The sequence below is a fragment of the Crotalus tigris genome, unplaced genomic scaffold (genome assembly GCF_016545835.1).
Source record: "Crotalus tigris isolate CLP2741 ecotype Arizona unplaced genomic scaffold, ASM1654583v1 scf7180000023830.6690815, whole genome shotgun sequence".
In the NCBI taxonomy this organism is placed as follows: domain Eukaryota; kingdom Metazoa; phylum Chordata; class Lepidosauria; order Squamata; family Viperidae; genus Crotalus; species Crotalus tigris.
This window is the reverse complement of record NW_024100214.1, coordinates 549,866-566,099: the sequence shown is the minus strand read 5'-3', so window position 1 is coordinate 566,099 and position 16,234 is coordinate 549,866. Positions and strand designations below refer to the sequence as shown.

The 16,234-nt window shown below is 36.5% G+C and overlaps 1 protein-coding gene across 1 annotated transcript in view; it reads right to left on the bottom strand.

The window, feature by feature from the left end:
- The window catches only part of DCC (DCC netrin 1 receptor), a 450,546-nt gene that overhangs the window by 361,616 nt on the left and 72,696 nt on the right, over window positions 1-16,234 (bottom strand). The window contains exons 2-3 of the mRNA XM_039322125.1: window positions 9,835-9,989; window positions 1,823-1,943 (exon numbers count right to left, since the gene is read on the bottom strand). Coding sequence (XP_039178059.1) covers window positions 1,823-1,943; window positions 9,835-9,989 — 276 coding nt within the window. The remainder of the gene's footprint in view (window positions 1-1,822; window positions 1,944-9,834; window positions 9,990-16,234) is intronic.

The following is a 16,234-nucleotide window of genomic DNA, read 5'->3' as shown; positions in this document are numbered from 1 at the left end:
TATTTTCATTTTAATAAGTGTGTTCCTGCTTTTTTTATCAATCCTATTCGCTATTGCTCTCTTCTAACTGCATATAAGACTCTGCAATCCAGTAATTATTGTTATTGAAGAATAGCGCATGCTGCATGCATATTTTTTTCTTAGTTTCATCTCTTCCTTCTTCCAGAACAATACTGAAACAACAGTCTAGTGCCAGACAGCTTAAAATAACCTGATAACGCATTCTGTTTGAGCATCCTCAAATGATGTTTTTGTTCTAATGCAAAGTATTTTAATTATAGCTGCCCATATGGAAATAAACAGTTTGCAACAGGGATAGTCAGGGCCATGAATGACATTATCTTCCATCAAGGATGTAAAAAAAAAATCTATTATATGCATCTTTCCAAGAAAATTTTTGCAATCTATCAAAAAAAAAAAACAGAAACTGCTATGGCACAAATAGTCATGTGCTTTATACTATATCAGTTGTCTTGAAATATTTTTAAACTCCAGCACTGGATATAAAAATGTGTCTGCAGGCAAAAATATACATTTGGCAGTATGCAGAGGAAGAAAAGTATGCATTGGGAATTTTCACGTAAACAACATTATGTATTAAGACTAGTTACATAAAATGAATATATAAGGATAAATTGCATGCAAGTGTACACTGGGAAAATGTATACAAACTAAAATGTGTATTATGTAGGGCAAATGATTTTTTTTCTCTTTTGCTTAAAAAGATCACAATACATTTGTTTGATAGATTAAATCTGGAGGAATGTCGCACTGACATGGATTGGATACAGATTGGATTGGATGCACATTTTTGTTTTTCAGGTTTGTTTATCAAAATGTACTAGCCACTAAAGAGACAGAATTTCTCCTGATTTTTCCATAAAGTATTGGGAAGTACCCAGCCTGGCAGGTAGGAGGACTCAAGTGCAGAATTAGCATGGAGTCACTGCACAAGTGACAAAGGACCAACCTTTGGAGCCTTATCTATTGGTTCCCAAGAGAAGTCTGCCAGTCTGGGGAGATTTCTGTAATTTAGACAGAACTTAATAAAGTAGTTGGGACAGCACATTGGCTCAGTAGTTAAGACTCAAGCCCAGAGTCTTGCTGACTGGAAAGCCAGCAGTTCAGGTTTGAGACCCGAGCACCATGTGATGGGGTGAGCTCCCGTCCTCGTCCAGCTCCTGACAACTTAGCAGTTCGAAAGCATGCAAATGCAAGTAGATAAATAGGTACCACTTCAATAGGAAGATAACAGTGCTCCATGACATCATGCTGGCCACATGACTGTGGAAATGTCTTCAGACAGCACTGGCTCAATGGCCTTGAAATGGAGATGAGCAGGCCCCCCTATTGTCAGCAATAACTAGTGTAGTAAAATCTGCAGGGACTCCTTTATAATAAAATAGTTAGCTTGAACTCTGCATGTATCGGTCTGGTTGCTTGTGGCTGACATAAAGCTCCTGAAAAGTTCCTCCCAGAAGTCAGCAGGAAAAGTAAAAGCACCACTTAGACATGGGTGTGTTTCTACCCACCAGGGTGGGGTTTCTTCCCAAGGGAGATACTTTACGTATCTATCTAACATATTCCATAGCTCTGATGAGCTCAGAGGTGTCTCACTTCCTTCTAAGGGCAATTCTAATGGCTTTCTCCTGAAGTAGAAACTGCTGACGCATGTCGTGAGTGATTACCCACCACTGTCATTGCAACCAACCAGTAAGAATGAGTAAGAATGCTGCCATACATCAGAGGAAAGTGCATATTTCAAAGCTCTGTTAATCATACAAATTGAAACAGGAAATTCTGAACATTCTTTGCAGCTTACCAGGTTCGGGGATGATTAGCTGTGCACTGGTTTGTGCATTCCCAGCTTCATTTTCAGCTACACACTGGTAGAAGCCTTCATCTGATTTTACTAAGCCCAAGATCCGCAGATTGCTGCCTCCCTAAAGAGATAGACACAAGCCAAAGGGTTATCTTGGAGCCGTGAACTCAAGGAAAGGATCAGATTAGGAACAACTTACTTTGAGTATAGGTAGCCCTCGAACTGGGAGTAGAGTTTTTGTTGCTAAGCAAGATGGATAAGTGAATCACATCTGATTTTACAATTATTTGTGTTCATCACTGCAGTTATCAAATTAATCAGGTAGTCATTTATTTATTTATTTATATTTATTTATTTATATTTATTGATCAAATTTATATACCACCGATCTCGCAGTCATGTGACTCAGTTGTTAAATGAATCCAGCTTTCCCCATTGAATTTGCTTGTCAGAAGTTGGCTGGGAAGGTTGCAAATAGTTATAGCACTTAGCCATAGCATTTAGACTTATATATTGCTTCATAGTGTTTTCCAGCACTCTCTAAGCGGTTTTCAGAGTCAGCCTATTGCCCACAACAATCTGGGCCCTCATTTTATTGACCTTGGAAGAATGGAAGGCTGAAACAACCTTGAGATGGTCAGGATTGAACTCTAGGCTGTGGGCAGAATTTGCCTGCAATACTGCATTCTAATCACTGCGCCACCAGGGCTCAGTGGAATATTTCAACCACTGTGAATGCATGCTAGTTGCCAAGCACCTGAATTTTGATCATCTGACCATGGGGATGGTGCAACAGTTGTAAGTCACTTTTTTAGTTGTAACTTCAATGGTTGCTAAACAAATAGTTGTAAATTGAGGGCTATCTGTATGAGCTATCCAAAAATGGATCAGACCTCCTCAGAACATACACAGTGGACTCTCCTTTGTAGAGTCATTTCAACAAAAGCCTGCCTGACCATTTCTGAGGAATGCTCTAGCAAGGGATTCCCAGAAACAGAAGGGGATAATTTTAATAATCTTTGTGCTTCCTTCCAACACTATTAATTTCTAGATACAAAATTCATTTTTAAATTTGTTTGTCAGGTTCAGCATTTGAGTATATATTCCTGCTCTTAGGTCTGCTCTTTCTTTGGCAGGCAAATCATTGTTACCTCAGAAATCAGGTCACCTTGTTGAATCTTTTTTTATCCAGTGATCAACTGAATAATCAACATATAGAGCATAGAATCATAGAGCTGGAAGGGACCTCAGAGGTCTTCTGCTCAAGGCAGGAAACTCTATACCATCCCAGACAAATGTTATTCAGTCTATTTTTGAAAACCTCCATTGATAGAGCACCCATAACTCCAAGAGACAAGCTATTTCATTGATTAATTGTTCTGTCAGAAAAATTCTCCTTAGCTCCAGGTTGAATCTCCCTCTGATGAGCTTCCATGCATTGCTTCTTGTCCTGTCCTCTAGCAGAGGAGAATAAGTCAATCTCCTCTACTCTGTGACTTCCCCTCAAGTATTGGAAGATACTTATCATGTCCCCTAATTTTTCTCTTTGATAGGCTGGACAAACCTAATTTCCTTAACTATACATTATATTTGAATTTCCAAGAAACTACTGAAATGGGATGGACCACTCATTTCCCCCTAAGTGGACTTTCCAATATACTGAGATATCTGTCACATGTCTAGAAATGAATAATGAGCTTCAAAGTTAAGAGATGAGTTATGAGGAGCATAGTGCATCTGTTGTATTTTAAGAGATTAGTGACTAACGTTGTTTGTACTTGTCAGGAAGAAGTCATTTGTATTTTTCTCTGTTTCCATTTCTTCTATTTTTTTACATTTTTATGCATTTTTGTAGTTTGTATTACTTTTTACTTTCTAATTGTGAGCTTTAATAAAATTATATGAAAAAAAAGGTGAGCTGTCACATATCCTTATTTTCTGAAATAATGTTGATTTCCTGATTTTTCTCCTCAGGGAGATAAAGATGATTCATACCAAGCCCAGCTGGGCACTTGAGAAAAATGATTAAAATGATGATGTTTATATTTTATTTTCTGTATTTCCCCTTTTTAAAAACAGCAGGCATTGTTATACGATGCTGTTTTTTTTTTCTAAAATTTCTGGTATATCATAAGAGGTATCTCTAAACTATAGCTTAGCCTAGGATGTTTGTAAAAAAAAGAAGAAGACAATAGCAAAATAAATAAAATAAATACATTTAAACATTACTAATACATTACATCTTAATATATTCAGCATGTGAGATTCCTAATTATAGAAGAAGTTAATATTTCAAAGCCTGAAAAGCCTGAAAGTTAACTTCATTCAGAAAACATTGAATGAGAAAGATATATGCATATATATGTATATGCATAATTTTGTATATATTTATTTATTTGTGTCATATTTATGTAGTGTATATTGGAGGTGGTGACCCTTTGATAGCTGTATGCAACAAAATTTCTTTTTAATGTATGCCAATTAGCCTACATTCAAAGTAACAATAAACAATATTCTATTCTATTCTATTCTATTCTATTCTATTCTATATGTAGATATTTATTCATATGTATCTCCCCTTATCACTATCTTAGAACTTTAATAAAATGTATATTTATTTAAACAAATGTGCTGACTCTTATTTTTTATATGCTGCTATAAAGTCAAGACTATGTTGTTAAAAGAACATAATGCAGAGCAGAAAATAACTCAAATTCCTTATCTAGCACTTCAAATTGACATTAAAAAGACATCTCGACTTCTGGTTCCTGTATGCGGTGATGCCGCTCATGTCTGGGGATTTGTCTCCAGTCCGGCTGGGTTTTATGTGTCGGTAGACCCCTTAGGGGGTCAAAAGTCGCCCTGGAGGGGCGACCACCGAGAAGGAGGCTTGCTGGTGACTGCGGGAGAGCAACAGCTTCTCCCATGGCTCCAGCTATTTCCTTAGGGCTGACGGAGCAACGATCATCCTGCAAGATGGCCGATTATCCTGCTGCACCAGCCGAAGTCACAATTACAGCTAAGCGTAATTAGACCCACCACGGAGGATCCGGGTGAGACCCTTTTTGGTCCTCTCTTTTTCCTATTTTGGCTTTTTTTTACTGCCTCTAAAAACTTGGTTGGAATTATTTCCCCGTTTGGAAAAAGCAGCTTCTGTTTGTGTGGGAAGAAAGGTGCTGAGAACAAAGAATCTTTAAAGACTACATTTTATTTTTATTTATTTTGGGATACAGAAAAAAATGCTTTTTCGAATTGTATTAGTAGTTAATATTGAAAGATTATTTCTTCCTCCACTCTTTCCTTTAAAAGATAGAAAAAAGAGGGGAAAATGCTGTCTGGAAAAGTTTTTTTTATTTACTGAGGACATCTAGTGGTGAAAAATTAATATTGCAACTGTGGAATAGTCTTTGGAGAGAAGGAGCTGACCTTCAAACTATTCCTGGAAAAGATAACCTGATGCAGCTGTGGGAACTGAGGGGATGGACACTGTTTTTTTTTCCTTTTTTTAATAATTTGTTATTTTTCCAAACTCTCCCCCATACATATACTTATCCGATATTAACATACATTCCCTCCACACTCACATACAGATACTTTTAACAAAATGAAATAAATACATACACATAACTTTGGTGTTGCTCGCCCATTTCCCCTTTCACCGTATCCACATTCCTTCTTCTTTACCTTCTTTCTCCCTTTCTTCTCTTCCCTATTTCCTTCTTCTTCCTCTCCTCTCCTTCACCACTCTCCTCCCCTTTCCTCTTCCTCCAGCCTTCCTACTTCCTTCTCCCCTCTTTTACTCTTTTCTCTCTCCTCTCCTTTCTTCATAGGGGATGGACACTGTTTAATTACAACTTTCATTAAATAAAAAAAATAAATAAAGGATTTTCTTTATCCACTTTTAAAATGGAGAAACTTCACTCTCACTTAAATTGCAAGCTTATATTTGAAAAGATTTACGAGGTTACTGAAGAAATATGTGCTATAAGGAAAGGGATTATTACAGAACGAAGAGTCAACTCTACCCCAAACTCTCAAACTGACTTTCAGATCACATCTGTTTATTCTACAAATCAAAATCTACCAGAAGAGGAATTAAGGGAGATTAAAGAGGAATTTGCTACAACGAAAGAGATTACTACAGAACTAAGAACCAGAAATTCCTCCTTAAATCCTAAAAGTGACTTTCTGACTATATCTGACTATTCTACACACCAAAATACACTAAAAGATGACTTCATGGAGGATACAAAGGAACTTATTTCACCTTACAAGCATCTTAGCTATATTTTTGAGGATCAGAAAAAGCAAAGACTGAGATTTGAACCTTTAAAGCACCAAGGCTTCAAGAATAAGAGAAATAGAGGTCCTATGCAGAGGATAGGAGGCTTATTACTGCCTCAAATGGCATCACAAGCAACAAAGAGAGACCCATCGGTTGGAAGGGAAGTGTTGTTATAGAAACCTGCTTGGCAGAAAAAGAAGCCCAGAATAAGACTGAAAATAGAAATTTAAAATTATATATACTGGATTTAAGGCATTTTAGAATTATGGATTGATCTCAGGATTAAGCTCTTGTGTTAGAAATAAGAAAAAATGGGTGATTATTAGAATATATATATTAAATAAAGTAAGAATGTATGCTTTGGAATAATAGGTTTATATGTATGAAAATTATTATATAATGGAATGAAGAAAACTGAAGAGGTGTTCTAGATCGGGATTGAACTAATAATGAATTGAATATTATTTTAATAAGATGATGTGTTTTATCTGCTAATATGGATGGTACTAAGTCTGATAACTAATTGGATGAAATTAGAACCTTGTCTAATGGACTTAAATGATTTAAGGTTGAGATTATTGTGTTAGCCTAAGAAACTGAATGATTGATGGATTAGATATGTATAGGATAGATTAATATTTTATTTTAACTGGGAGATAATAGTGGAAGGAGGAATAAATAAGACTTATGATGAAATTAAATAATTAGGATAGATTTGGAAGCGATACCTGAATTGATAATATGCTTATTTAAAGTTAAATTTGATTATGGTCTTGTAATTGCATAAAGCTGTAAAACAGGTTTAGGATTAACAGAAATTTAAGTTAGAAATAGACTTTTAAATATATAAGCTATTTGAGGGAAAAGAGAGGGAATATTTGATGTATTGATTAAGTTATCTACATATGTTTTGTTTTTGGATTTTTGATTACCCCAACACCACGGTGTGTCTTGAGCACTTTGTATTAAAATTAAAAAATCAATAAAATTTGTTTAAAAAAAAGACATCTTCACTATCTTGCATAGGAGATATTTTTGCACTGTCAGTAGGTTCTTTGTTTTCTTCTTGTTTTTTAAATATTTCTTCTGAGTAAGAAAAATAATTTGAAGGTCATTCTGTTCTATAGCTAAAAAAATTTAAGTTGTCACCCTCTGCCATAAAACTTTGATTTCTAAGTGAGAGCTCAAAATAAATAAATAAAATAGAAGGTTTTGCTTGGAACTGCAGAAAAAATTCCAGGTTAGCAAACTTGTATTATCTGTTTGTCTTTCTTATAAGCAATAATAATATATTTATGGTTAAGGTTGTATGGTCTTGAAAGTTCCTACCAACAAACAGGTCTTTTTTGAAAATAAGGAGAAATGATTCCAAGCCATTTATAAATAAAAGGTGTTTGATTTAGTTTATCACTGTCCATTTATTGACAAAAGATTCTTGTGTCATCAGATTAATATCCTTATGTATGAGATGTGTTAGATCTCTCACAACTAAGTTGTTAAAAATGGGGGAAAGTACTGTGTGGTTCTAATTTTTAAGCCCCAGTAAGCTTCTTCTGAAATAAAAATAACATGCCACATTTGTGAGTGCAGAACTGTCACACAGGCATCCGTTTACAATACTGAATATTAACTTTTGATTTAGCAGTTCTATTAAACATATTACAGATATTCTGTATCAGTGTGCTTCCTTTCTGAGATGTGTGTATATGTTATTTGATAAACGTCTCAATTTTTATAAAATGATGGGCCTTTTCTACAGCAGCACAGTTGCAGTCACTGATAATGTTACCTAGTTGGGTAATGAAACATCTGCAAGAAAACAACCAAACTCAGAAAGCACCAAGGACCCCACCGATCAAAGTAACATAGTTTGATCTGTGGGGTTCTTAGTGATCTCTAAGGTAACTAGGTAACATCATCAGTTCTATCCAGAAAACAACCAGGCTCAGAGAGCATCAAGGACCTAACAGTTTAATTCTGAAGTAAAAATACTCTTTACAGTTTTTGATCTCAATCTTTTTCTCTGAAGATGCATCAAAGCCTCACTTTTTTAAAAAAAACAAAAAACAAAACACTTTTCCAGATCTTTCTATAGTGATAATGTTCTTACACTATTCTCTGGTCGGCCAGGCTACATATTTATAGCTCTGAATAACTTTTTTGACAATTTTTCTCTCTGTTTTCTTGGGAACCTGAGGTACCCTTGAATTTTGCTATGTATTTCATATTTAAGACCATCAGAGGCAGAGGCTTCCCTAAAGAAAAACATATCATGTCACAGATATATTTTACAGTGCTTTCTCTAGTCTGAAATTATAGTTTATTCCAATGGACTCTGTCAGTGTTCACTGGTATGAGGATACCATGGAATCTTCTACAAGATTCTACAAGAATTTAACTGCAGACAGCCAGATTTCTTCTTACAGAAGTCAAAGTATAAAAGTTCAGAACTGAAGAAATCTTTAAACCTCCTGACCTCAAGGACTCCTTTCTGCTCTAGTTTCAGATTTAAACATGAAAATCACTACTACACTCTTTGGTAACTATTGGGCCTGCAGGAGACTGAAAATTGGGAATTCATCTTTTCTTTCTTCTGTTGTCCTCCTGACAGGAAATTTTCTTCAAAGTTATAGTTTTCATTGGGAAGAAGTTCATTTTGCCTTGTTAAAAAGTGCATGTTCAATACAAAAGATTCCTACTTTTTAACATATAACTAAAGGAGGAAGCAAAATCAGAATGAGACTGCTTGGCACGGTAGTTCTGTGTCTCCTTTATGTAAGGCAGTATTTCTCAGAATAACAAAGTTGGAAGGAACCTCGGAGGTATAGAGTCTAACCTCCTGAACAAGGAGAAGACCCCATACCATTTCAAAAATGTGGTTGTGCAATCTCTTCTTAAAAACCTCCAATGATGGCACACCCACAACTTCTGGAGACAAGTCATTCCAGTGGTTAATTGTTCTCATTGTGAGGAAATTTCTCCTTACTTCTAAGGGTTTTCTCTTTGATTAGTTTTCATCCAAACCTCAACAACTTTAAGATATGTGGACTTCAACTCCCAGAATTTTTGGCATGCTGGCTGGGGAATTCTGGATGTTGAAGACCACACATCTTACTGAGGTTGAAAAATACTGATTTATCTGTAAACTGTCTGGTGAGGTCAAAGATACTGAGTGTAGCAGGTCATGGTTGAAGAGAAGTCTCTGAATAAAGTACATTTTGAATAGGGCTCAGTACAAATAAGATATGGGTGCCTCATTGCCTTAAACATATGTCAGAATTGGAAGGAAATTATTGGAAGGATTTTTTTTCAAGGAGGACTAAAATGTTATTGACTCTCTCACTTAACCTGCATTAAGTGAGTAGATCTGATTTGGTCTATAAATCTAGTAGAAATATAGCACAGTGCTACGATATCATTACTCCTAATAGATGATGACTAATTAAAAAATCTAGCTATTAGAAAAGATCAAGAGTGACTAAAAAAAAATACAGAGGGTCACGGGGGAAATGGTTTTCACCTTTTTCCTCTCCATCCTTACTTTCAAAACAATAATTTAATCTGTGTACCTTATTACATTATTAGCTACTGTAAGTGCTAATTTTGAAATCCTTGTTATAGTACCATAAAAAGAACAACAACCCAGATTCACTGGAACCATTTTACAATCTAGGTAGTAACTGTTGAGCTGGTATCACAAGGTGTAATAACAAGTAGTGATAATTACCACTATTTGAAAATAATCACTAGGAATGACAACTTCTCCATTCTTGATCCACTGTACTGAAGGGGCTGGTTTTCCAGAGACCGCACATTCAAACTCGATGTCCATACTTTCATAGGCATAGAGATTTGAAGGGTGAGTGATAAACCACGGAGGAACTGCAAGAACAAAGAGAAAAAGAAGTCAAGGTGGGAATGAAAGATGCTATCAGAAAACAGTTATGCAGTTATTTATCTGTGACAAATCCTCAGCTACCAGACAAAACCTGGTTAGTTGATCAAATTTGGATGATTAAGCTGTTGGTCTAGATACCAGTAGACTGTGAGTTCTAGTCCCACCTCAGGCATGAAAGCTGGCTGAGTATATTTGGGCCAGTCAACATCTCTTGCCAAACCCACCTTAGAGGGTTGTTGTAGTAGGAAAAATAGGAGGAGGAAGGAGTATTAGGTATGTTCAACACCTTGAGTTATCTATAAAAATAATAAAGGATACACACACACATACACACACTGTCCAATTCCATAGTATTGTGATACATAGTCTTTTACTTAACCTGTGATTGGTTTTACCAAATAAACCAGTATGAGCAACGTTTTTCCAAGCCTGCAGGAAGAAGATGTAAGCCAAATGATCTTTTCAGAGGACAAATTCTTATTAAGCTGGCAATTATCTGTTGTCTTGTATTACTATAATGTATTAACACTTTTCCTGTATAGTATGTGATATGCTAATTTAATTTAATTTCATCATTATCATAATACTAGTTATAGTATGATAGAAATTTGCAATTCAAGGGAAACTGCTAATAACATCACATTTCTAATGAGTTTTTCTATCATCAAAAAAGATGGGAGGTGGAGGGAATCCGTCCTGTTCATCAGCTTTCAACAAGGGAACAATATTCATTATTCTGAATATTCATAGCTGCAAGAAAGCCAGATTAGATTTTTAATTTTCAGGATAGCATCCATGGTTTGCTTTTTGACATGGAAAATGCAATTGTGTTTCTGAAGCAGCCATGCGTAATGTCTGAATAATACGGTTTTTACAGTTGTATCAATACAAGCAGGAATTATCTAATAGAATATGCATGTTGCAAAATTATCAGACCTATAGATCATTATATTTATCTTGCAGTTATTGATAGCTAGAGAGTCAGTTTGAGGTGGTGGCTAAAGCATATGATCACCATTTCTGAGCTTCCCAACCGGCTTCTGACAAGCAAAGTCATGAAGTCCAGCATGAAACTGGATTCCTTAACAACTTCATGATTCACTTAACAAGTACAGTGATTTGTTTAACAGCCATGGCAAAAAAAGATCATAAATTTGGGCAGGACTCACATAACCGCTGTCTTGCTGAACAACATAAATTCTGGTCCCAATTGTGATTGTAAGTCCTCAATTTAAAACAGTTCATTTAATAATCATTCGAAGTTATGGCTGATTCGGGAATTCTGGGAGTTGAAGTCCACAAATTATAAAAGGGCCATTGTTCCCCACTCCTGGGTTAAAACATCAAGCCCCAAATTGGGAGACCATAAACTCTAATCCCGCCTTAGGCATGAAAGTCAGCTGGGTGATCATGGGACAGTCACTCTCCCACAACCCTAAGAGGATTTTGTTGCTCAGTCACTAAATCTTGCCCAACTCTTCGTGACCCTATGGACCAAACCTCTACCCAAACCCATATTCATTGCATCAATGACACTATCTAACCATTTCATCCCCTGCCATCCCCTTCTCCTTTTGCCTTCCATCTTTCCCAGCATTAAGGTCTTTTCCAAGGAGTCCTCTCTTCTCATTTGGTGACCAAGGTATTGTATCTTCAGCTTCAGTATCTCCCCTTCCAAAGAACAGACAGGATTGATTTCCTTTAGGACAGCCCTAGGAAGGAGCCAACGGCAAATCATTTCTGAAAAAAACTTGCCCAAAAAACTGCAAGGGCTTGTCCAGGCAGTCCTTGAGAAGTGATCACAATTCAACAGAAGAAAAAAGGAAAGATAAGTAGGTAACCATTAGCCTAAAGCAGGGGTAATCAACCTTGGCTCTTTTATGACTTGTGGACTTCAACTCCCAAAATTCCTGAGCCAGCCATGCTGGGTCAGGAATTCTGGGAGTTGAAGTCCATGAGTCATAAAAGAGCCAACCTGGCCTAAAGGATCTTTATGAAACATTTAATCCCAAAAAAGAAACATATGTTTCTTTAAAAATATACAGCCTTAGTTGGCAGCAAGTCAATATTAAAACAACCATAGCAAAACTAGCAACATTAAAATAACAAGATCAGGATCAAAAACAAGATTTTAAAAGAATTAGATCAAGCAAGAAAAAAAATGTAGGACTACATTAGTTTCTATTTAGTCATTTCGTCTTCTGCAAACTTAATAAATTTGTTCTATAATTTGTTCTCCTCAGAATCAATTTGGAGAACTATGATGCAGTGTGTCAGGCCACTGTAATATGAAATGAATGCTATTGGAGTTCTCCTCTAGCTAGATCCATGAAAACGCTAAGAAAATAGTGACCCTATTAAACCTACTTTGCTTAAAAACATTGTAATTAAAAAGAAAAAATTCAAAGAAAAGCTAAAAAGAACATTCACATATATTATTAACTAAAACAAAATCTTTTTTTTTCCTGAGAAGATTTCTGCAGTATAAAACTATACTGTGACACTGAGAGAAAACCTATTTTTCCCCTCATAAAAGCATTCAAAACAATTGATGCAAGTGCTGAGAACTATACTAAGTTTTTCATTTGGAAAAAAAGATAAAACTGAGAAAAAATTGGAGCACAACTGGAAATCGGTTTTCAGAGAAGTAGCTAAGGAAATGCTACTGTCCAAATGCAATGAATTGAAGAAAAAAATTACTGTTGAGTATAGCATGAATCCAAAATCAATATGTTCATAATTCAGAAATTCTGATGAACCACATTTGTTAACCGTTCCTTAAAAGCTCAGTGGTGGACAATTTGTACCTTTTGTTTCTCACAATTGGATTTCTGTAATTTTTTGTTGTTGTTGTTTCTCTGAAACTGGAATCTTCCAGCTTTTTCTCCTCTAGGGACTCAACAAGGCCTACCCTGCAATCCTTTGTTTATTATTTCTTCACAATGTTGTGACGGAAAGAACACAGAATGACAAGGACTAACCAATATCACTTAATGAGCTTTCACTGGTGAGGGTAAATTTGAAGTTGGGTCTTCCTCCTAATGGAAAACCTTCACTCCTACAAACTACTAGATTTAAAAAAAAAAAAAATTGGGGGGGGGAAGGAATTAGATAACCTTTTCAGTCTCAGGAGCCACTAATTATTTAACTGGTAGTTCAGAAGTCAGAAAGTAATGTAAAATACAGGTAGTCCTTGACTTACAACAGTTCATTTAGTGACCGTTTGAATTTACAACAGCACTGACCTGTGACCATTTTTCACACTTAAAAATAGTCGCCCCATGGTCACATGATCAAAATTCAAATGTTTGGCAACTGGTTCATATTTAAGACGGTTGCAGTGTCCCGGGGTCCTGTGATTAACTTTTGCACCCTTCTGACCAGCAAAGTCAATAGCAAAGCCAGATTCACTTAACAACCATGTTACTAATTTAACAACTGCAGTGATTTGCTTAACAACCGTGGCAAGAAAGGTCGTAGAATGGGGCAAAACTCACTTAACAAATGTCTCACTTAGCAACAGAAATGTTAGGCTCAATTGTGGTCGAGGACTATCTGTACCAAGTTAAAAACAGGCCTGTTGGAGCAAGGTAGTGCAGCAGTAATTCTTCTCCAAAATATCTCTGAGTATTATTAGAATCAGTTTTTATAAAATCGTAAAGGAATATAAATGAAACTCTCTTTTTTTTTAAAAAAAAAAAAAAAGCCTGGAACATTTCTTTTCATCAGATATAGCTATGGACAAATTTGTGTATATCTTTGATAGTGCTAAACAGTTATCAAAGTTAAACAAAGCAATATCTGTTTTCAAAGAGGAATAATATAGAAAGATAAACAAAATCAACCAATAATGACATTAGTTTTCCAGATTTGTCTCCTGGTTGATGTGATGGGAGTTCAACTCACATTATTCCCCAAACAACATGCACAACAGCTGGAGAAATTTAAGAGCCAATTTATTTGTCCGCTATTAGATTTCACAAAGGTGGATGAGGAATGCGAGAGTAGGAGATCAAAGTATTTTTGTAATCAATTCCTAACTGTTCAAAAGAGATAATAATAAATTATTTCAAAAGAGAATGGAGTTCAGTTTCTTTCTTATGCCAGTATACCACTAACAAAGAAACATTTCTGGATGACTTCAAACAACTATTTTCTTTTTATTTTCTCAAAACTTTTTTTCTCTGTATTTGTATCTCATTCTACTCCATGACAAGGACTCAGATGGCAAGAAATGAAATTCTGTATCAAAGACACGCAAGTATTCAAGCTTACAATGAAAAATGCCAAAAATGTTCTATAGTGAGCCCACAAAGGTTTCTCAGCAGCCAGTTGAAAGATTACTGGCAAAGGAGCTAGTTATGGAAAGTGTGACCAGATGACTTTACCATTTTCTCAAAATGTCTTCCTTGGACATGACATCCTCTTTCAGTGAGTAGAGAGTAAAGCCAGAGTAGACAGAGAAAATTTGCTCTTTTCAGATGCATTGAGATTTATTGTGGTTATTCCCAAGGCTATCACAACTGTCACCTAGCTCTGAAGAGACATTTGGGGAAGTGAGAAGTTAGGAAATAGTCTGGTGAACTGATGAGCATTGGGAACTAGGAAATTGTGTTGTGGTGGGCAGATAGAGAGAGAGAGAGAGAGAGAGAGAGAGAGAGAGAGAGAGAGAGAGAGAGACAGTGAGAAAAGAGGAAAAGGCTAATACAGGACAGGGGCTGAAAAATCCATGTTCAAGCTCAGTTTGTAGATGGCTGAAGACCCTGATCTCTGGCTGATGTTCCCAAATGTAGTAAACTCTAATATAGTAAAGCTATTCTAATCCATGCTTTAAACTTGGATTAAGTAAATATGGCATGTACTATCAAAACTTGAGTGAGTAAAGAAAGGAGGTGTCTGTTAGTGAGTTATGCTCACCTGGCTTCAGGTATTACAACAGCCTTGAATTCAAGATGCAGGCAGTGCGCTGTGGCACTTCTCCATTAGGAAATTATGATTGTCATTAGATCTAACTACTTCTAGAATAGCTGAAGCTTCCAAGTAGTCTTCAAGGCAGCCCACACCAGACAGGCTCCAAGGTCTGTACTATGCAGAGAGGCTTTAGAAGCAGCTCAGCACACAGGGACAGAGTGTAAGATGCAGGCAAGAACAACATGAACAACCAAATAGTTGGCATTGTGTGCAGGAATATCTGCACAGTATATGGGATGGTCTAGCACAGGAGTCTCCAAGCTTGGCAACCTTACGTCTTGTGGACCAACTCCCAGAATTCCCCAGCCAGCAAGACCTGAAGTCCACATGCCTTAAAGTCACCAAGGTTGGAGGCCCCCAGGCTAGACCATCCCAGGTTCAGATGAAAAATTCCATAGAAGTTCATGGAAAATAACAGGACTAAGATCCTGTCAGTCTCCAGATCCAGACAGACAGGTAGTACTGGCCAATCAACCAGCTGTCATGTTAGTAGGCAAGGACCAGAAGATAGTGGTGGTGATCGATGTAATGATGCCAAGTGACAGTAACATCAGGAAGAAGGAGTAGGAGAAGCTGAAGAAGTATTGGGCCCTGAAGAACAAACTAGAAAGAATGTGGAAAGTAAAGGCCAAAGCAGTCCCAGTGGTGGTGGAGAAAAATACTTGGGGCTGTGATTCTTAAACCAGGAGAGGGGCTCCAACAGATCCCAGGAATGACATTAAAGCTCTCTATCCAGAACATTGCAGTGCTAGGAATAGCTAAGATCCTGCACAGAACACTCAAACTCCCAGGCGTCTAATAGAGAATCTGAGGTTGAGGCAGACACATACGAATAAGAAGGGATATAGCAATAGGACTTAAACCTATAATACAGTCCTCTCTAAGCAGATTACAGAGTCAGCATAATGCCCCCAACTATCTGGGTCCTCATTTTACCATTTTACTCGGAAGGATCGAATTCCTGACAGTGAGCAGAGTCACCTGCGATATTGCATTCTAACCACTAAGCAACCACAGCTGTGATATATGTATGTATATGTGTATGTTTCTATCTATAGATATACATACATGCATGTGTGTTTGTATTGGAAACATATGAAAAAGCTCCATTTGAATTTTCACATGAATTTTAATGTTAACAACTGACAACATCTCTTATAATTCTCAATGCAAGAGGCAGACAGAAGAATCACAAATCCAGGGGGAGTAAAAGCAAGTAAGTTTAAACTCAATCAAATAAATCATGATTTATTTTTCA